The 22,207-nt window shown below is 41.5% G+C and overlaps 1 protein-coding gene across 3 annotated transcripts in view; it reads right to left on the bottom strand.

The window, feature by feature from the left end:
• Nucleotides 1-22,207, bottom strand: part of PSD3 (pleckstrin and Sec7 domain containing 3) — a 562,110-nt gene that overhangs the window by 265,619 nt on the left and 274,284 nt on the right. For all 3 annotated transcript variants that reach the window (XM_066574143.1, XM_066574145.1, XM_066574146.1), the window contains 2 exons: nucleotides 17,363-17,475; nucleotides 13,862-13,920 (listed from right to left, as the gene is read on the bottom strand). In XM_066574143.1, the coding sequence (XP_066430240.1) occupies nucleotides 13,862-13,920; nucleotides 17,363-17,475 (172 nt within the window). The remainder of the gene's footprint in view (nucleotides 1-13,861; nucleotides 13,921-17,362; nucleotides 17,476-22,207) is intronic.

Genomic DNA, 22,207 nt, shown 5'->3' with positions numbered 1-22,207 from the left:
CATTTGAGCACATTTGCCAATAGTCAGAGAGACGTTAGGTAAGTTGTATATTATTATAGTATATTGTGTGTCGTGCATTTGTGGAGTAGTCTAGAGTTATTGGCATAGACTTTTCATTGTGGTCTGGTAAATAAAGCGATCTTTATTTTGGTGAAGGTCATGGGGGTTGCTGCCTTATGCTCTTCTTAAAGCATCTAGTGTGTCATTTTTTTCCAGGTAATCACTAATTATTTTCTCTCACAACGGGCTAACCAAATTACTTTAGAAAGCATCTTGATGATTTGTTTTGTTATTGCTGCATGACTTGTGTTCTCAAGATGCCTATAATTAAACCTGTTGGATAGCAGCTGAGTCTTTGCCACAAGAAAATTCACATTTTTTCAATAAGAAACACTATAAGAGACTTGGGTGCAATAAGAGCATTAAACTCACACTTCAGGGTTTCTTGCCAAATTACTTTTTTTTTTTAAACTAAAGTGCTTTGATTAAAAGGTAAAAGGATTTTACATCTCTAATAATACAATATTACCTAATGACCGACCAGTATAGCAGAGTTCAACTTCCTCAATATTCCTTCCAAATCTTACAATTTTACAATGAAGAAAAGGCAACATAGTTTACAGATATAGGGTACTGTAACAAAAAAATTCAAACGCATTAAAACGTAATACAAACCTGCAAATAAAAACAGGTCTAGAGCTGAAACAAGAGATATATGTAAAATTGACATAGGAGTACAAGTGTTTCAATTAAAAGTGCATGACCCACAGCCAAGTGCATGTAGAGACAGGAGAGCGGACATTAATAATTAAAGGAAGAGAATCATTGGAAGGGTGAAAGGAGAAGGTGTCCAATGAACATCAGAAGGAGAGGAATAATCTGTAGAACTTTAAAAGGTCACCGTGTCATATATACAGCTATGTGTGAGAATACATTACTGCTCATTCCATAATGTTATTGCTAAAGGAAAAAGCTTATTCCAAAACAATTTTCTTTTATTTTTTACTACTATATTCAACCCTTACTGCAAATTTAGGTTCAGTTGCAAAATTTACAAGCTTTGAACAGTTTGCAAAAAAGCCAATCAAAAAACCAATTTAAATAGCTCAACACAACTAATAAAACACAAGTGGCTTCTCCAACTGCAATACAGAATGTCACTTTTAATGATTACTACAGTCGCAGAATTATTCAACTCACTGAATAGAATCCCTCATAAGAGAACATATTAGCAAATCAGATGTTGTCTCAAGCACACCTGCTGCAACTAATCAAGGGCTTCATTAGTTGCACCGGGAGTGCTTGAAATGAAACACATCTAATTCCTGGACTGGCGAGGGTTTTGTTGACTGAGTCGACTGCATATTAGAAATATGGCCAAGTCAAAAACTTGAGAGAAGATTACCTTGTACAAACAAGGAAAAGAATATGTAAGATACGTAAAGTTAGCAAAGGTAACGAATGCTCATAGAGATACACTTGGAAGCAGTTCACAAGTTCAAAGTTAAAGGATCACTGACTACACTACCTGGATGTGACAGAAAGAACAAGCTAACACCAGCTGCCACCATGAAGGGACAGGTGGTTGTAAAAACTCAAAGTGACTTCAAAAAAAACTGCAGCAAAATTTGGCGAAGAAGACACTGCTGTTCCTATCTGCACAGTAGGGAACATACTAAACACGGAAGGTCTCCATGTCCAAACGTCAAGGCGAACACCTCTGCTGACCGAAAACCACAAGAAAAGTCAGGGCCAATATGTTGAAAACCATACGAATAAGCCACAGACATTTTGGGATTCTGTTTTGAATAGCGACAAAAAAACCCCCAAACTTTTTGGGCCAATGTATCAGCGGTAGGTCTGGAGAAGGGAGACTGAAGTAGATGCCGAAAAGAACCCCCTACCTACAGTGAAGTATTGCGGTGGTTTGGTGATGCTCTGGGGCTGCTTTGTCTCTTCCGGAAACCTACAGCTTGTGGAGGACAAGATGAATTCAATCAGGAATCAGGAAATCCTAGGATAAAATGTTATACCTTCTATGAATAAGCCGAAGCTTGGATGTCTTGGACTTTCTGATAGGATAGGGATTCCAAGCATATCTCAAAGTCTACCAAGACTTTGTTCAGTGGTCCTAAAAGATTCTAGAGGGCTGTCATAGAAAATCTTTGGTGGGATTTAAAAAAGGCGGTTGCAGAATGCAAACCCAAGACTATTAGTGAACTGGAGGCCATTGCCCAAGACTCCTCATGAACACCGTCAGAAGCTGGAGTCTGGCCATGTAGCATATTTGCAGGAGGCCATAGCAAAAGGGTCTTCTACTAAGTACTAAAGATGCCTGTGATGAAGGGTTGAATAATTCTGAAACTGCAGTAGTAATTAGTGGCTTTTTGTGTTGAATTTGGAAAAACCGCTTGTCATATTATTTATATTGCACTTTACACTACTAAAAATACAGCCGATAATACCTCAACAAACAGTTAGTAAAGGCCACGTTGGCAGCTAGTTTATGGTCCAAGTGCAAAGCACCGCTGGATAGAGCCACATACGATTGCAGCATCCATCCCTCACAGACAGGCACCCAGTACATGGCATATATGCTAGCACCCTAATCCTACCATTACAAAAAACTCAGGACTGCAGAAACTCAAGGTTGGAAATGGTGACTGTTAAGATCTAAGGCAGAACAGATTGCATCCCAACAACTAGAATCTTTGCAACACAGCAAGAAAGTTAAGTCCGCTGATCCTCTTCCTTTATCCAAGTCAGAGCCTTTAATTAGGTGCCATGAAAAGACTCACCAGAAATGTGGGTCCGACCTGGAATACCAGTGGTACGAGATGCAATATACCACAAGTGCTGCATATTCTATTTTGTCTTTTAGGGGACCCATTACAAGAAAGAAATATAATCTGCCCCCACCCCCCCTCAGCTCTTGGAAGGGCTGTAGAACAGTAGGCACATCCATAAGAATATGGGAACGTACATCTCTGTATACAGAAGGGCAGGTAGGCAAGTAGGCAAGCATTGCAATTATCCCATAATGCCACAATTAAAGTGTTGATTTATAATATACAGTAGTAGTTTTATTTACAACCATTTTTTTAATGGATGGGGATAACCTTTAAAGGCCAAGCAATTTAAGCGGTTTTATGATTAATAGATAACCAGCATTTTCTCTTGGTGCTGCGGCTGATGTGCATTCACCAATATACAATCAATTACTAGAATGCTCATAAACAGTCACAAAAACTAAAACTGATCAATGTAGCTAGCGTCGTGTCAGATCCTTATGTAATCCAATCAAAGGACAAAGAAAAAGCCATAAAAAGGCCAAACTGGAGACTCGAGACGCCTGTGATCTAGCATGGGTGTAGATCATAATAGACATATGTCCCGCATCCATCCATTAGCCTCCTGTACACAGCACATTCTTCAGGACTACCGTATGTTCATCAGCCAACTGTCAACTAAAAGACTAACTCCTATTACAAAGATCTTCAGCATCCTTAGGAAACCAGCAGGCTTTTATCACTTCCCTATACCATGGTACGGCAGAGCACTGCTGCCCCCAAGTGGTCAACTGGGAAAAGAAAGGCAGCATTTCTCTAAACATGACTACATAAAAACAGTATATGGAATCAGATACCATATTAGCCGGGGACACAAAGCAGAGCAAGCCCGTGGATTTACTGTTAGGGCTCAGTCACACCGGGGCATCAGCGCCCGTGTTACTGCAGAAAGGAGACGGCCGTGCCTCAAGACGGACGTCTCTCTGCAGCGCCGGGAGGAAGAACATGTGACCGGCTTCATTGCCGGTCATGTGTTCTTTCTTCAGCGCTGCAGAGAGACGTCCGTCTTGAGGTACGTCCGTCTTCTTCCTGCAGTGAGGGCTCAGTCACACCGGAGCATCGGCGCCTGTGTACAGGTGCCTATGCGCCCATATGACTGAGCCCTTAGGCTGGTTTCACACAAGCACTAATCTTTTGAATGGACTCATACACATGAGCGATGTTTTCCCTCACTGCGATGGTGCAAGGAAAAGAAAATCGTGGCATGTTCTACTTTTTTGTGTTCTTCGGGACGCATCACCCATTGCGATGAGTGAGCCAACAACGATTTTCATACTTAGATGAAAAGAGCGATGAACGATAAGCGAATTATTGTTAATTGTTAGCTGTGTTCACGCTGAATGATTATCGGTCATTTTCGGTCATTTAATTGATATTATGAACACTAATCGTTCTGTGTAAAAGGGCCTTTAATGATGACACGACTCTAAAACACTCATCTATATTCCTCGCTGCTGTATATGGAAGAGCAAGCGCAGCCGGCTCCACGCCATTTTCAGCCTTTACGAATTAGTGAGCATCAGATAAGATAATGGTGATTGGAGACCCTTCTGCGACGGCAGGTTACCCCGTAATCATCTATCAACTTCCCACAATCCTGTACACTCTGTATTTAATGAGCGTGTAGCCAACACACAATCCGGCTAAATGGTCCATCTGCCAGGAGCAGTCAGGTCATAACAAGACTGAACCCCTAGGAGCAGCATAGGGGGGACGTCATTAATTGGGCATCTCTTCTCTTACTGCTACACAACGCTGTCTCCATATAGCAGATGCTGAAAATAGCAAATCTGGCTTTTAATTGGACTATTTTGAGGTACATGTAAATGATTAATTTTAGTATTTTCATTGGAGAGTTGGAAAAGGAACAAAATCCGTTTGTTTGTTTTTATGTCGTTTACCATGAAGTTAAAAAAACGTAGTTATTTTATTATTACACGGGTCATTACGACTGCAGCAGTACTACATGTGTAATTCTTCTTTTAGTCCCCTTAGCAGACTTTCCAGCATGATCGGCAGTTCTCATATATAATGCTCTGGTATACTCCGTGTACTAAATGATTATTGCCTACAAAAACCAGTGATGTCAGCATCTGTTTGTGGGTCTTTTATGGTCTACAAATAAGTAGCATGAAACAATTCCTCTGCAGCGCCACCTATTGGAGGGCAGCATTCCTGCACGTCAATGTCAGACTATACAAGTCTTCATAACAATGAATGGGTATTGAAAACCAAAAGCCAGAATCCATACACAGACAGCTGTTTCAGGGTTTTTGCCTCTCATCAGTGTGTAGTAGGCTTCTGGCTTTTGGTTTTCAATCTAAGTAGATTTAAGGAGTCTAAAATGTTCTTGCTGAAAAAAAAAATTACAAATAACCAAAAATGAATTTAAAAAGACAGAAAACGGTTGTGCATAATAACGCGAAAAATTATAATAAGAATTTATTAGATATTATTCCACAGAGTCACTCAGAACCTACAATTTAGAATACATTAGACAATTGCCTGAATAGTAATGCCCTAATTTGGCGGATAGATCTGAACAGAACTCTGTAAATTCCCGTGATTGCTTGTCTAATCACTAAGGTCAGGAAGTAGATGAGTATGACGTAACAAAAGGCAGGCTAAGGCTCTCAAAATGGAAAATCCGGCAAAATTGCATAGTACTTGGCCTCCCCCCTTGCATATGTGTGTGATATATCTTTATATAAAGATGAAAACCCTCACTGACTGACTGACTTGCCACTAATTCTCTAACTTCCCGATGTCCTACAAACATGAAATTTAGCAAAACCATTCTTTAGGTCCTAAATAGGAAAAATAAAGGGGCCCCAACTTGATTATTCAATGCTAATTGCAAAAGTAAGTGCACCCCTATGTAATGTAACTTCCTGGTGTCGTACAAGCGGGAAATTTGGCACAAGCATTCTTTCTGTCCTAAATGAGGAGAGTGGGAGGGCTGGCACATTCTGCAGAAGGACATCTGTACATGCAGCCTGAGGAGAATCTAATGCTCCTCTATGTGTATACATATTTTATTCCTCGGTTCCTCTAAAGTAACCTTGTCTACAAAAATTTTTCTGTGCGAACAACAGGTAAAAACCTGTGTCAAATTAACTCAAGCGAAGCTAGGTCTATCAGCTAGTATTGTATATAGCTATGTCTAGATCTATTTGTATATAGTACACACTCAGTCTCACGGAGACAATGCCACAACATGCAGATTCTGCTGCGACATTATGCAATTTCCAAGGCATGTTCAGACAAATACGTTACGCAAACTGATGCCAATCACATTTGGGCCAATCACATGATTGGAGTGTGGAAAAAAAAGTGGAAGACCAGTCTGTGAAGCTAACTTTGGCAACGCTGATTTAGTGAATCCTGCATTGAGCAAGTGGTTGGACCTGAAGACCCTGAGGTTCCTTCCAACTCTACCATTGAAGGATTCATTCCAAATGAAATGGCCTTGTGTCATTTTTTTGTGTATGGATAAAGATTAAATAGTTAAGATGCCTTTAAGACATCATCAAGAACAGTTTCATCAAGCACAGAAGTTTACCAAGATTTCACCATAGGGCTACGGGCAGCCCATTGGTCTTTGCATCATAAAGTAGCAGAAACTCAACAAGATGTCACAACCGTGGTTTTATTTTGGAGATGGTGGTCAGCAGAATGAAATGTGCATGGTTGGAGTACTGGGACGAACGTCACAATGCACAGATTGATGTATACCACGTTATGCAGTAGCGGCCGCAATCTGGTGAGATTCTGTGAAGTGTAAGGACAGATATAGATGCTCAGATATTGACAATGACAGTGTCTTGAAGATTGGCAGGTTTGTGAACAGGCCGTCTATTGTGGAGACTGTCCCGAACTTTTGTAGCGTGTCGCTAAAGAGCTGCCTGGTGTGATGAATGGCAGTGTGGTGTTCAGTGGCAAATCAAGATCCTGGCTCAGTAAGGACCGCCTACTGGGGATCTGGAGGGGGAAGTGCAAATCCTTTCACCATTTTGGAGTGCTATACAGCTTGTCAACGTCAAGTCATGGTTTGGGTTGTCATCAGCATCAACAGACCAATCATCTCTAGTACACATCAGGGGGACATTGATTGCATGCCATTATATTGATGAAGTACTGCAGCCCATCACCCTACCATACCTTGAGGATGCACCCAAGGCAATTTTCCAGCATTATAATGAGCAGTCCCACACAGTGAACATCAGCATAGGTGCTTTGCTACGTGTCCACGTGATTCCTTGGCCAGCACAATCCAAGCGAGAATCTGTGGGACACAATTGAACCGGAGACTGGTCTCCCACAACCTTGTAGGATAAACTGTGGACTACAGTCAATAGCACATGGTCAACACTACCCGGGACAGTATTCGACCACTCACTGAATTGATGCCACGTCACATTAATGACTGTATCACCCAACATGGTGGCCCCACTACTTACTAATTATCTTGTTTGTTGCATCGCAAGAGGGGTGTAATGGCTTGAACTTAAAATTTATTGTTCAGAACTTAATTTTCTATGTGCTGAATTTCGCCTCATTTAAAGTATTTAAAATAGTATGCAAGACCATATGTCCATCCAGTTCTGCCTATTACCCTCCGATGTTGATCCAGAGGAAGGAAAAAAACCCCAATGAGGTAGACGCCAATTTTTCCTATTTCCTTCCCGACTCCAATCTGGCAATCGGAATAATCCCCGTATCAACAACCCTTTTTTTGATAGTGTGTAATTTTCTCCTCGAGGCATTATGTATATATTATATATACACAATTACATGTATGTATGCACATAGACAAGTATTGTATCTAAAATAGACGAGACGATTAAAGGAGTTTTGCCACTTTTTAGTATTAATCATCTATAGCAAATTGGCAGGGATTTGCCGTTCGGGATCTCCAGCAATCAGCTGATCCTCCGGTCCACTGTCCATGCAGCAGGGCCGGAGGCCCGCAACGGTGGACAGGGCAGGAAGTGTAATAGGCAGCTTTGGAGTGAAGTAGTCAATTACACTTCTGTCCCAGACCACGGAGGTGGGCATCCAGTCGCTCTGCACTGACATCCAGCCGAGGGACCAGCAGGGTTCCCGAGCGGTGGATCCCCACCAATCTGCTTATTGCTGACTTATCCACAGGAAAAGCAATCAATAGTAATAAGTGGTAAAACTCCTTTAATTGTGTAACGTGTGGAAGACATACATACAAAATATAAAAATATTCAACTTACCACCTAGAGAATATAAGTAACACAGGAAGTCCAAAAAGACAACCACGAGGATAAAGAAAAAAAGTAAGATACCACATTAGTTGATTCATCTTGTATTTCTCTACTGTATTCTATGTACTAATTATGCAGAAAGGAAAAAGAAATGGAGATGAGTTCAAAACTGGTATGTGGGATGCATGCAGTGATGGCCTCCATGTATAGAACGTTTTTCTCATCTTAGGGTAAAAAAGTAGTTACAGCTTGGGACAATAAAAAAGTAGAAAATCTAATAATGGTAGATTATGAATTTCTGACAGATGCAGAATAAGTGATATGACGATGGCCCTCCATTCCCAACTGAGTGTTTTCCGGCTTTGCACGGGTATGCAGTCATCATTTACATTTCTACAAAGGTTTCTTAAGGCTTTCCTCCTACTTCCACTAAGCATGTAGATTCATAGTGACATTTACAGTCCGCACTAACACATAATATTGTAAAAACAAATAGGATTATTAATGCATTGCCATTAAAAAGGCTTATCTACTTCACACATATTCTTGACAGCAAACCAAACACATTGTACATGAATATTAATGGAGTTCTTCAAAGAATAATTTAGATTACATGTCAGTCAAACTTGTCAAAAATGATGATTTCCCCCATAAGTACCCTGCAACAAGGGGATCCTCCTCCTCATTCGCCATTGCAATGAAGTGAATGCGGGTTGCACTTGAATGGAGAGTCAAAGGTAAATGTATATGGGATGAATAAGCGCACAGAAAATTCACAATGCAAAACAGTAGCAGTAAAATAGATGAGATTTTAACAGATCTCATCTACACGCTGTGCAAACCTGCTGTGTGGTGCCGATTTTTGAATCCCCAGCATGTCAATTGTCAATTTATTTGCCAAATTTCAGAAAGAAGCCCTTTAACATCAAAACAAAGTTTCTATCTCATAAAACCACAGGGCAAATTTAATCACCCACTGAGCCAAAGTGGGAAGCTGGCTTACTAGCCTAATACTAAACAAGTGCAGCTCCAATAGGGACTACCGCTTGATAAGTTACACAGCCTCCCTGACAGGTTTTGCGCGTTGTTGGCCCCAATCCCCTGATGACGCCTGTCTTAGGTACAACATGTTGTGGGAGTTGCGTCTTATCAAGCACTAGTCTCTATTAGAGCTGTATATACCTCTGTGAGCTTTCCCATTTACAGCAGGCACTTACCTTCCTCTGTATACCATCGAGTCAAGTGATCCTGTTGTTGGAAAGTTATGTCGAGGTGGTGTAGCATCGTTAAATATGGGTGTATTTACATTCGTATTAGGCTAGTGAGTCAGCTTCTTACTTTAGCTCAATGGGACTACTGAGTTTTCAAATTTGCCCAATAGTTTTAAAAAATACCAGCTGATATACCCGGCTTCGCCCGAGTTAATTTGGTAGTGGTGTTTATCTGGTGTTCACACGGAAAATCTTATGAAGTCGTGGTTACTTTAGAGATACCGGGGAAAAAATGTGTTCACCATTTTGCATGGTTCTTTGCGTTACCCAGGAAACACCATATAGAGGTAACCATGCTATGTTTCCTTTATATAAAATGACATCGGGAAGTGAGAGAATTAAATTACGTATGTAAAGTTTAGACGCTAATTCTTTTGCGCTTAGAATTGAATAATCGAGTTGGAACCCATTAACTTTTCCAATTTATGACACAATCAATGCCTGTGCCAAATTTGAAGTTTCTATGAGACCGGGAAGTGAAAGAATTAGATACTGTACGTAAAATTTCGACGCTAATTGTTTTGCGCTTAGAATTGAATAATCGAGTTGGGACCCATTAGCTTTTCCTATTTATGACATAGTCAATGCCCGTGCCAAATTTCATGTTTCTATTACACCAAGAAGTGAGAGAATTGGATTTTGTACGTAAAATGTGGACGCTAATTCTTTTGCGCTTAGAATTGAACAATCGAGTTGGGACCCATTAACTTTTCCTATTTATGACATAATCAATGCTCGTGCCAAATTTCCCGTTTCTATGACACCGGAAAGTGAGAAAATTACATTCCGCACATAAAATTTTGACGCTAATTCTTTTGTGCATAGAATTGAATAATCGAGTTGGGACCCATTAGCTTTTCCTATTTATGATATAATCAATGCTCATGCCAAATTTCACGTTTCTATGACACCGGAAAGTGAGAAAATTAGATTCCGTATGTGAAATTTGGACGCTAATTCTTTTGCACATAAAATTGAATAATCGAGTTTTGGGACCCATTAGCTTTTCCTATTTATGACATAATCAATGCTCGTGCCAAATTTCCCGTTTCTATGACAACGGAAAGTGAGAAAATTAGATTCCGTACGTAAAATTTGGACGCTAATTCTTTTGCACATAGAATTGAATAATCGAGTTGGGACCCATTAGCTTTTCCTATTTATGACATAATCAATGCTCCTGCCAAATTTCCTGCTTCTATGACACCGGAAAGTGAAAAAATTACATTCCGCACGTAAAATTTCGACGCTAATTCTTTTTCGCTAGAATTGAATAATCGAGTTGGGACCTATGAACTTTTCCTATGTATGACATAATCAATGCTCGTGCCAAATTTCACGTTTCTATGACACCGGAAAGTGAGAGAATTAGATTCCGTACGTAAAATGTGGACGCGAATTCTTTTGCAATTAGAATTAAATAATCGTGTTGGGACCCATTAGCTTTTCCTATTTATGACGTAATCACTGCCTGTGCCAAATTTTACGTTTCTATTACACCAAGAAGTGAGAGAATTGGATTTTGTACGTAAAATGTGGACGCTAATTCTTTTGCGCTTAGAATTGAACAATCGAGTTGGGACCCATTAACTTTTCCTATTTATGACATAATCAATGCTCGTGCCAAATTTCCCGTTTCTATGACACCGGAAAGTGAGAAAATTACATTCCGCACATAAAATTTTGACGCTAATTCTTTTGTGCATAGAATTGAATAATCGAGTTGGGACCCATTAGCTTTTCCTATTTATGATATAATCAATGCTCATGCCAAATTTCACGTTTCTATGACACCGGAAAGTGAGAAAATTAGATTCCGTACGTGAAATTTGGACGCTAATTCTTTTGCACATAAAATTGAATAATCGAGTTATGGGACCCATTAGCTTTTCCTATTTATGACATAATCAATGCTCGTGCCAAATTTCCCATTTCTATGACAACGGAAAGTGAGAAAATTAGATTCCGTACGTAAAATTTGGACGCTAATTCTTTTGCGCATAGAATTGAATAATCGAGTTGGGACCCATTAGCTTTTCCTATTTATGACATAATCAATGCTCCTGCCAAATTTCCTGCTTCTATGACACCGGAAAGTGAAAAAATTACATTCCGCACGTAAAATTTCGACGCTACTTCTTTTTCACTAGAATTGAATAATCGAGTTGGGACCTATGAACTTTTCCTATGTATGACATAATCAATGCTCGTGCCAAATTTCACGTTTCTATGACACCGGAAAGTGAGAAAATTAGATTCCGTAATTAAAATTTGGACGCCAATTCTTTTGCGCATAGAATTGAATAATCGAGATGGGACCCATTAACTTTTCCTTTTTATGACATAATCAATGCTCCTGCCAAATTTCGAGTTTCTATGACATTGGGAAGTGAGAGAATTAAATTCCGTAGTTAAAATTTGGACGCCAATTCTTTTGCGCATAGAATTGAATAATCGAGTTGGGACCTATGAACTTTTCCTATTTATGACATAATCAATGCTCGTGCCAAATTTCACGTTTCTATGACACTGGAAAGTGAGAAAATTAGATTCTGTAATTAAAATTTGGACGCCAATTCTTTTGCGCATAGAATTGAATAATCGAGATGGGACCCATTAACTTTTCCTTTTTATGACAATCAATGCTCCTGCCAAATTTCGAGTTTCTATGACATTGGGAAGTGAGAGAATTAGATTCCGTACATAAAATTTGGACGCTAATTCTTTTGCGCATAGAATTGAATAATCAAGTTGGGACCCATTAACTTTTTCTATTTATGACATATTCAATGTGCGTGCCAAATTTTACGTTTCTACGACATTGCGAAGTGAGAGATTTAGATTCCGTACGTTAAATTTCGACGCCAATTCCTTTGAGCTAGAATTGAATAATCGAGTTGGGACCCAATTACTTTTCCTATTTTGGAGATAATCTATGCTTGTTCCAAAATTCATGTTTCTACGACATCGGGAAGTTGGAGAATTAGTGGCGAGTCAGTCAGTGAATCAGTGAGTCAGTGAGGGCTTTCGTCTTTATATATATAGACTAGCTGATATACCCGGCTTCGCCCGAGTTAATTTGGTGCTGGTGTTTATCTGGTGTTCACACGGAAAATCTTATGAAGTCGTGCTTACTTTAGAGATACCAGAAAAACATATGTTCACCATTTTGCATAATTCTCTGCGTTACCCAGGAAACACCACATGGAGGTAACTAATTGTTTTGCGCATAGAATTGAATAATCAAGTTGAGACCCATTAGCTTTTCCTATTTATGACATAATCAATGCTCGTGCCAAATTTCCTGTTTCTATGACACCGGAAAGTGAAAAAATTACCTTCTGCACGTAAAATTTCGACGCCAATTCTTTTGCGCTAGAATTGAATAATCGAGTTGGGACCCATTAGCTTTTCCTATTTATGACATAATTAATGCCCGTGCCAAGTTTTAAGTTTCTATGACATTGGGAAGTGACAGATTTAGATTATGTACGTAAAATGTCGACGCCAATTCTTTTGCTCTAGAATTGAATAATCGAGTGGGGACCCAATTACTTTTCCTATTTTGGAGATAATCTATGCTCGTGCCAAATTTCATGTTTCTACGATATTGGGAAGTTGGAGAACTTTTGGCGAGTCAGTCAGTCAGTCAGTGAGTCAGTCAGTCAGTGAGGGCTTTCAGCTTTATATATATAGATTAAGACTTTGTGGGAAATGTTACTAAATCGGGTATTTCTTGCGCAGGGCTTAATAAGATTTCCTGCAGCGCACTGTGCGTTAAATACATGAAGATGTACACGCACTTCAGGTGTTCAGTGCATCCCTGACACCTCCATGCACATTCACAGATAGGTACACCAGGTTCCAACCAGGCGTACCCTTCTGGCATAATCTATACTAGTTTGTGGCGTAAATTATACATATATCCGAGCCCCCTCCTTATAAGTCTGCCCACATTTTGAAAAATGGTGGGCTGGCACAGGAGGAAGAGAAGTTGCAAAATTGTTGCACAAATTGGACTTGCGTATAAATCTGCGACTTTTCAGCCCCAATAGAATAGCTAGTGATTCTCCCCCGTTGTTTTTACCTGATAAGGTAGTAAAAGGGCTTGTTTTTGCCATTTGGCAGCTGTGTTGTATTGGGAGTCTCTGATGCCCCATTGCCATCCTGGGTCTGGTTTTATTATTCTCAGTTTATGTCGTAGATTCATTTTAGATTTTTTCAATTGATTTCAATTGGGAAGATTGCAGAGTGTTTGTACTCAGCATTTTCTTGCGCTGGCATTGAAATGAATGGAGTGGTGGCGCTGCGTTCATTATTGAACCCTCTGGGACCTCGTTGTCATAATGGGTGGCGGTCCCAGCAGTGGGATCCCAACCGATCAGCAAGTTATTCCCTATCCTGCTGAAAGAGGATACTTTTGTGATTCTGGGAATACTCCTTTAATATTCTGATGTTTGTATTATGTGTATGACCGTGTAAATGTAGTAAACATGCAAATACTTACATGTCCATGTAGATCAGTATTAAGAAGCATAATTGCACAGGTAAGACAGTGGATGCCATCTACAAGATATCGAAATATATACATGTTACTGTGGGAATACCCCGGGTTTAATGACCCCTTAAAGTGAATGCATCATCTATACTTTTGTCTACTAAATAAAATCAAATCGTGAAACGTTCTATTTTTTTTCTGACTGTGGATGACTATGGGGGCGGCCATCTTGCCTCAGCTGCAGTTATCATCATTTAGGCCTCATGTCCACGGTTATAACTAAATTGCGGATCTGCGTGGGTTACTCGCGCGGATGATCTGCAGTTCAATATGCCCATAGACTATCATTGGGCATCCGCAGGTATTTAAATACAGAAGATTTAAAAAAGAAAAAAGGCACGGCGCATGCGCGCGGCACTCCGGCTGGTGTGCCGAGCGCATCCGCCATGCAGAAGAAAGAAGATCTGGCTGTGACGGAGGAGACCCACGCCGCATCCGGACAGGTGAGTAAATGTATTTTTTTCCTCGTGTCTGCGGGCACAGCAGGAATCCGCTGTGGGATTCTGCACTCAGAATCCGTGCGTGCCTGTGGACATGAGGCCTTAGCGATACGCTTTGCAGCAGTTTATTGGTTGTAAACACAATGGATAGGAACTAACCCATTGGCTTGGGAGATTCTTGAGAACGTGCTCTGTGACCTCTGTAGGAGTGATCACACAGGGAAGGGGAGGAGGTGAGCTGTGACATCACCTATTATGAATGGTGAATCCTGTGTTATCTATATACAGCTGTCCTGTCTGTGATGATAATGAGATGACTGCTGTAATGTATTTTAAGGCTTATGCAGCTTTTAGATGGAGTGATTTATAGCTCACACGGGCGAAAAATGTCAGTCATGCAGATTGTTCATACAGGCAGATAAATTGCAAATCGTTCAGTCATTCACATTTACTATACATGCTTTGCATATGTGGCTATACATGCCACATTTACTACCATGGTTCTCCGAAAATAAGACCTACCCCGATAATAGATCCTACTCTGATTTTCAGGAGGTGGGAGAGGGGGGGGGTTGTAATATAAGCCCTACCCTGAAAATAAGCCCTATCTATTCTACATGATAAAGAAAAAGCAACACTCACCTAGCAGGCGCCATCTGGGTCTCTCCCGTGCGGTCCTCAATGCCGACGGAGCATCTCTTGCTGGTGACAGGGTTTGAATAGCTCGCCTCCAGCAAGCGATTGCTCTGATTCGTTCAGGAATGCCAGAGCTCGATGAACCAATCACAGCCATTCATTAAATGACATCATGGAATGGCTGTGATTTGTTCATCGAGCGCCAGTTCTGATTGGCTGAGGCGGCGCTCCTGAACCAATCAGAGCAATCACTTGCTGGAGGCCGGGTATTCAAGCACTGTCACCAGCAAGAGATGTTCCTTTGCATTAAGGACTGCACGGAAGCCTGCCTAAGCGCCGCAGCCCGGTGAGAGGGGCCCAAACGGCAACTGCTAGGTGAGTATAAGACACTCTCCGAAAAAAGACCCTGCGCCTTTTTCAAGGCAAAAATTAATATAAGATAGGGCCTTATTTTCAGGAAAACACGGTATGTGTTTTAGTCCTTTTCGGACACAATTTCCGACTTTTTTCCGACAAATTTCTGAAAAATTATAGCAAAATTTTGGTGCAATTTTTGGCATAAACTAAGCTAACTAATGGTGGTATAAACTAAAGGTCCATTTACACATAATGATCATCGCTCAAAATTCACTTACAAGCCATCTTTTGAGCAATAATCACTGTTTAAACGTGTGGCCATCTTGCACTGTTTGTGCACTATTCGTTTATTGGTGATTTCTAGCAAGCTAGAAATCACTGATGACGGTTATCAGTGCCGCATTTTCTTAGTGGGCGGCGCTGATAGTATTCTTTCAGCTAGTATCCCACTGGTAGTTCTCAGTGGGACACCAGCTGAAAGCTCCGAGAACAATGCAGCTATTTGCATATACACAAAACAGCTGCATTGTTCTCTGAGCCATCGCGAAGGTATCCAGCTCCGCCCTGCATTAACTCTTAAATAGCTAATTAGCTACTTAAAGTTATGCAAAGATGATTGTTCAAAACTGTAACTCAAACTGTCCTTTGAGCAATTATCTTTCAGGGTAAATGGGCCTTTAGACTAGCCATTCAACAGAGTTATCATTTAGCAGAGCTACTGTGATAATTCTGTCTAGTCTAATTTGCACAGTCAAACTTTTAGATTAGATTTATTATTAGTATTTAAGCCCCAATGACTGTAAACACATAAACCATTCACACATATAACACAAGGACACACTAATGGCACGTCAGATCAGTTGGTGCCTACGGCTGCATTCAGCTAATATGAAGATAACCAAAATGTTTATGTGAGCAAGGCCCCGTGGCTGTAACTACATGCTACAAGGACAGTTTACTGCCTTGGTGCACATGAGATTTCCCAAAGTATACACTGAATCAAAAATCTAAACATGATGTGAACAGATCCTTATACTGGGCTAACACTAAGAGCAATCTTTCAGATTATTTCTGGTGTAATGCCAGACGCAGCAGCTAGTGGGAGCCAAGAGTTCTCAGTATTACCAGTATTAGGTGTATGGTGAATGTGGGGAGCTGCAGAACAGGATTCTGTGAGGTGAAGCTTTACCACAGGGTGTCAAACTCATTTTCACTGAGGGCTGCATCAACCTGCTGGTTGCCTTCAAATGGCTGATTGTAATTATAAGACTGTATAGTAAAAGGAACTTCAATAGTGGTCACAGTAGTAATAGGTACCCCCATAGTGGCCCCAATAGTAATAGAGTTCCCCATATTGGCCCCAGCAATAACAGTGGCCCCAGTAGAAACCGTCCGCTATATTGATTGTTCTAGTAATTATACTGCCCTCTATATTGGCCCCAGTAGTAATAAGTGACCCCCCTCTATTGGCCTCTGTACAGGCTTTCCACTCACCCAGCCTGCAGCTCCCGTCCGGCGGAGGCTGCTGCTGAGTCTGTGACTGCTGTCCGCTCCCCTCGGCATCCGCACTGCATACAGGACGGAGCACGCAGACACCAGGGGGAAGAGGTCAGCGGTCACAGACTCAACACTGCCGCCGTCAGACTAGAGCCTGCAGGCTGGGTAAGTAGAATGCCTGTTAGGTTGCTGCACATCCGGTGGGACACATAAAATGAATTGGCGGGCTGGGTTGGGCCAGCAGGCCTTGTGTTTGATACGTCTACTTTAGGCAATAGCACAAAGTGATGAAGGGGCTCCAGGACTCTCAGTAACATGCAGTTATTATCCCGTAGTGTTCAGGATCCATCGTTTACAAAGAAGATTGAAGGAATTAATGGACCTCAAGCGGGTGAATACAAGGTGCATACAAACGGATTAAAAAAACTGTAAATAGCTAATATTAGAAAGTATTATATCCAATAAAAAGAATGCTTGTAGTAATGAATATGAAGGAAACACCAAGAAGGACATTACATACCTGGAGAAAATATGGTATTTGGATTGCATTGAAAGTATCTGTTGGAGAAGTGGATTAATACTCTCTCCCTTTCCTGAGTTTCCCCAATGAGTGAGAAGGCTTTAAAGAAACTCCTGTGAAAGAGAAAGGAAAAACATAAAATTACCTACAAGACACAATTATGCAACAGAGAGTCTATTATGTGTATTAGCCAAAAACATAACAAATGTGAAGGACTGAACGACTTTGAATGATTCTCGGATTCCCTCTAAATCCCCCCCGCCCCCCAGAAGTTATCAGAATAGGCTGAAACTTTCTCTGTGTGATTGTAATGTTTATATAAGTGATTACAATATCAGAGCAAAAGGAGCATGTTTTTTTATTTTTTACAAAAGAGGTAGATATATTTTGGTATGAAGACATAATCTGTATTCTTGCCACCTACAGTATTTCCTTTATTCACCAATAGGTGGCACTGTTGTTAGTGTTGTACTCAGTAGTAACATTTTCTGGTTAGATTCAAACATCCTGAAGTATTCAACCCATTTCTGGAAACACAACTACTAGTGAATAACAAATAATGACATTTCCTTAATGACCTCCAAATGCCTTTTGTGGTTTTGTCGGTTGCAGCAATTCTTATCTCTATGACTTGCAGCTGCAGCAAAGTTTAATTCAACTGATAAGATTCCTCGCTGCAGCAAGTTAATACAACAAAGGTCATTGAAAAGCTGCAACAAGCGGCAAACAAACAAACTTCACAGAACTTTTACTTACCATGTTAAGGCCAGGCTCACATGAGCGCATCTCGCAGCGTGCCAGCTGGGCAAGCGGCATGCAGCAAGTTCTTGGTGACACTGTGTACTGGCTGTGTGCCGCCCATCCACATGTACCATCTTGACATGTATGCTCACGTAATATGCGCCAAGATAGAGCATGCTGTGATGTTTATTGCATGCGTATCTCACGCAACTCATGTGAGCGGTAATATGGCCGCCAATAGGAGATCGCCACAGCGTATTATGCGCATAATACACGGTCACCACACCAAAATACTAGTATATCATGTACCCTAATAATAAAAGTAGTAGTAATAAACCTGCAAACTGTGATTCAATGTTTAAATATTTAATCACAGAAATCAAAAGTTGTGAATGTGTTGTGGACTAGATACAGCGTAATTTGATGAATTGCTGTACTGTGTGATTGTGGAAGATTAAACTATTAATTAGGTCAATTAAACAGAATTTAAATAAGCCACAACAGTGAGAACTGAAAAAAATGCATGGACCCCCCCCCCCCCCCCACATTATACACTGATCTATTGCACGCAAGCGCAATTTGTAGAAGATGAACATGAGGTTCTTAATACACATTTTGATCAAACTGTATAAGCCCATCGGCCCGCTCACGGCGACTTGTTTAAGGCCCAATGCCCACAGCCGTATTTGCACTGTGGTATCCGGAGCGGGAGTGCACCCCCTGGGATCTTGCAGCAAATAGACATACTATGCAAAACGCTTTTCCATGCCCACGAGCGGAAATCAACTGTGATCTTCCACTTGCGGGCAACAATCACAGCATGTCCTATTCTAGTGTGAGCCTCGCACGAACGGCTTCCACTGCAGTCAATGTAAGCCGTCCACCACGTGGCGATCCCGAAATGTCAATTTCAAAATCGCAGAGGATCCGGGTCATCGCCGGCGCATGATTCTCTGCACTGTGCATATGCAGCAGCGCACCAGCCGGCACATCTGCAGCTCGGAGAAGAAGACATTGCACGGGTACGCTGGGATCACAGCCGGGGCACATAGTCTGATTCCAATGCGAGATCTCGCAGTCAGAATATGACCTGGCCATGGGCATTCGGCCTAGGTGGGTCCCTACTTTATTGAGTGTGGCACGACACAAAGTTTCACCAAACTTTGAACCAAGAATGTTTATTTTTGTTTAGTAGCGATATATCAGCGTATATGTGTATGTGCGGTCCACGGCTTTTTTTCCTGATCTATTTGCGTGTTCTTTTCCATTTTTTGCTTGCACCTTGGCAGCAGCACTGCACTCATTTGGACCAAGTGCCTTTTAGCAAATCCACACCAAAATCCCCGTGCAGATTTTCACTGTGGAATTCCCTCATAACATTGCAATGAATGGTACTTCAGCAACAAATACAGCCTGACTATCTGCTACTGTGCATGTTTTCCACTGTAAGTGAATAGGTTCGTTAAAGCCCCATTCACTTACATTAGACTGTACATTACTACTTCTGCAGCTATTCTGCTGTGTGTGAACTAACTGTTTGGATGCTTTCACACAGTTGTGGTGGAAGTGCTGCTAAAATCGCATGAAAAAAAATCAGTGTTGGATGAGAAAAGAACCTAATATGTGGCATTATTGTGGTTCCACAATAATAAGACAGGGGCTTATATTAATTTTTGCAGCAAAAGAGGTACTAGGGCTTATTTTCAGGGAATATCTTATTTTACTTAGCCAGCAGGCTCGGTCCAGGACCTTTTCCACTGCTTTCCAGAGCTCCAGCGTGGTTCCTGTAGTCCTCGTCCCCCCACACAGTATCATTTCCTGGTTACGGGATTCATAAATCCCACCTCCATGACGCGATGGCTGTGATTCGTTCTTCGAGCGCTGTGTTGATTGGGTGAACCACTTAGCTCGAAGAACCAATCCCAGCCATTGTGTCGTCAAGGCAGGATTTATGAATTGGCTAAGCCACGGTCGAATACTGTGAGAACTGTGTCAGAAATCTGGAATGCAGTGGGAAAAAACTGGATCGCGCCTATTGGGTAAGTAACTCAGCTGACTGGAAAAGCTATTGTGTTTTTACAGCCCTTTTCATGCGCCCAATGCATTCCTATTGACTTTTTTTTTACTGTAGCTAGGGCTTATTTACAGGGTAGGGTTTATATTTTAAGTCTCCCCGAAATCCTGAGAAATCGTGCTAGGGCTTATTTTGGGGGTAGGTCTTATTTTGAGGGAAACGGGGTAGCAGTGCTTTAACCTCAACAGTGGTAATACAGCCCAAGGATGAGTTTACATATCAAGTATTTGCTCCAGATTGATGTCACTCTCACAACTTCAAATAAAATTAGCTAAGGAATCCAGCATATAGAGTTGTCTCTAACTCTACACAGGTTGGTAAATACTTTTCTGTAAAGACAGACAAAAGTATTATAGGAGTGCTAACTTTATCAAATCTCACAATTACAAATATTGTTAGCTTCGATCCCTGAGAACTTGCATCATCTTTGTGGAACTTTTGTTTCCCTGCTGAAAACACATCTTTGCAAATGACATCAGAGTACAATGCTCGGGTCTTGTATAGGGCAGCAGATTATGGGCTACTGTCAATTTAAATTGAAGGCTTCAGTTGTCCAGGAACAGAGGTAGAAAGACATTAAGACAATACTGTCATTCAGATGTCCACAACGGAAGGTACACCTGTTTGCTGATGGATACTTTAAAAGCAGCAGCTACTCTCAGCAAGAAGCCGATCAGAAAGCCCCTGTGAGAACACAGTATGGGGACACAGATTGGTTTGGGATCGGCAAAGGTGTCCGACAGGGCAGCATCCTCTCCCCCTTCTTGTTTAACCCCTTGAGTGGCACGCCCGGAAAAGCTCCGTGACGAGCTCCACTGCTCATAGCAACACTATGGGAGCTGCAGAGCACAATGCCACAAGCTGTGACATTGTGCTCTGCCTGCACAGACCCACAGAGAACAAAGCAAGGGCTTTGAAAAACCAGCAGAAGATATTGCCGACATGTCGGCAATGTCCTGCTTTGTTTACAGGTTGCCATAGAGACCATCGGCTTGTCAGAAGCAAGCCGATGGTCTCTGTGGCAGGGAGAGCTGGTTGTTAGCTGTCCGAGGACAGCTAGGTACTAGCTCTTACAGCAGAGATCAGAGAAAACCTCCGATCTCTGCTGTGTTAACCCTTTACATGCTGCAGTCTATGTGACTGCAGCATGTAAAGGGCTGTCACTGCAGCATGTAAAGGGCTGTCACCATCGGACCCCTGGAATGTGATCAGGGGTCCTGATGGGTCCCTGTGGAAGTCCCCTAAAGGGACAAAAAAAAATAAAAAAATTTTAAAAAATTAAAAAAAAAAAAGTAAAAAAATTATTAAAAAAATAAAAAAAACACTTGTCTCCCTTTAGGCTGCCTGCAGACGAGCGGAAATCCCGCCGCGGGATTTCCCGCGGGATTTCCGCCGCTGAAAGTCTGCATAGGAGTGCATTACAATACGCACTCCTATGCAGACGGCCGCGGTTTGGCCGCGCGAAATCTCGCGCGGCAAACAAACCGCGGCATGTTCTAATTTCCTGCGGGGCACGCACTCACCTGGCCGCCGGCTCCGGTCTGCGCATGCCAGGTGCGGGTGAGTACGCGGTCGTCCCTGCAGGCTCTGGGGTCGGATCGCGCGGCGAGATTTCTCGCTGCCGGATCCGACCCGCTCGTCTGCAGGCGGCCTTACTTTGTAAAAAATCAAAAATACAATCACACATGTGGTATCCATGTGCGTCGTAATGACCCAGAGAAGGAAGTTAATACATTATTTAACCCCTTAATGACATGGCCCCTTTTTTCTTTTTTCCCCATTTCTTTTTTTCCTCCCCCCTGTTTAAAAAATCACAACTTGTCCCGCAAAAAACAAGCCCTCATATGGCCGTGTCAATGGAAAAATGAAAAAGTTATGGCTCTTGAGACGCAACTGCAAAACTAGTTGAAATTCAATGATTAGATCATTTTAAAAAACCTGCCCTGGTGGGCACGACAGGGTGGTAGGAAACCTGCCACTCAAGGGGTTAATGATTAAAAATGAAAGTGAAAAAATGGGCCTCTACCTGA

The sequence above is a fragment of the Eleutherodactylus coqui genome, chromosome 7, assembly GCF_035609145.1.
Source record: "Eleutherodactylus coqui strain aEleCoq1 chromosome 7, aEleCoq1.hap1, whole genome shotgun sequence".
Lineage (NCBI taxonomy): Eukaryota > Metazoa > Chordata > Amphibia > Anura > Eleutherodactylidae > Eleutherodactylus > Eleutherodactylus coqui.
Note: the sequence above shows the minus strand (reverse complement) of the source record. Positions and strands in the feature narration are given on the sequence as shown.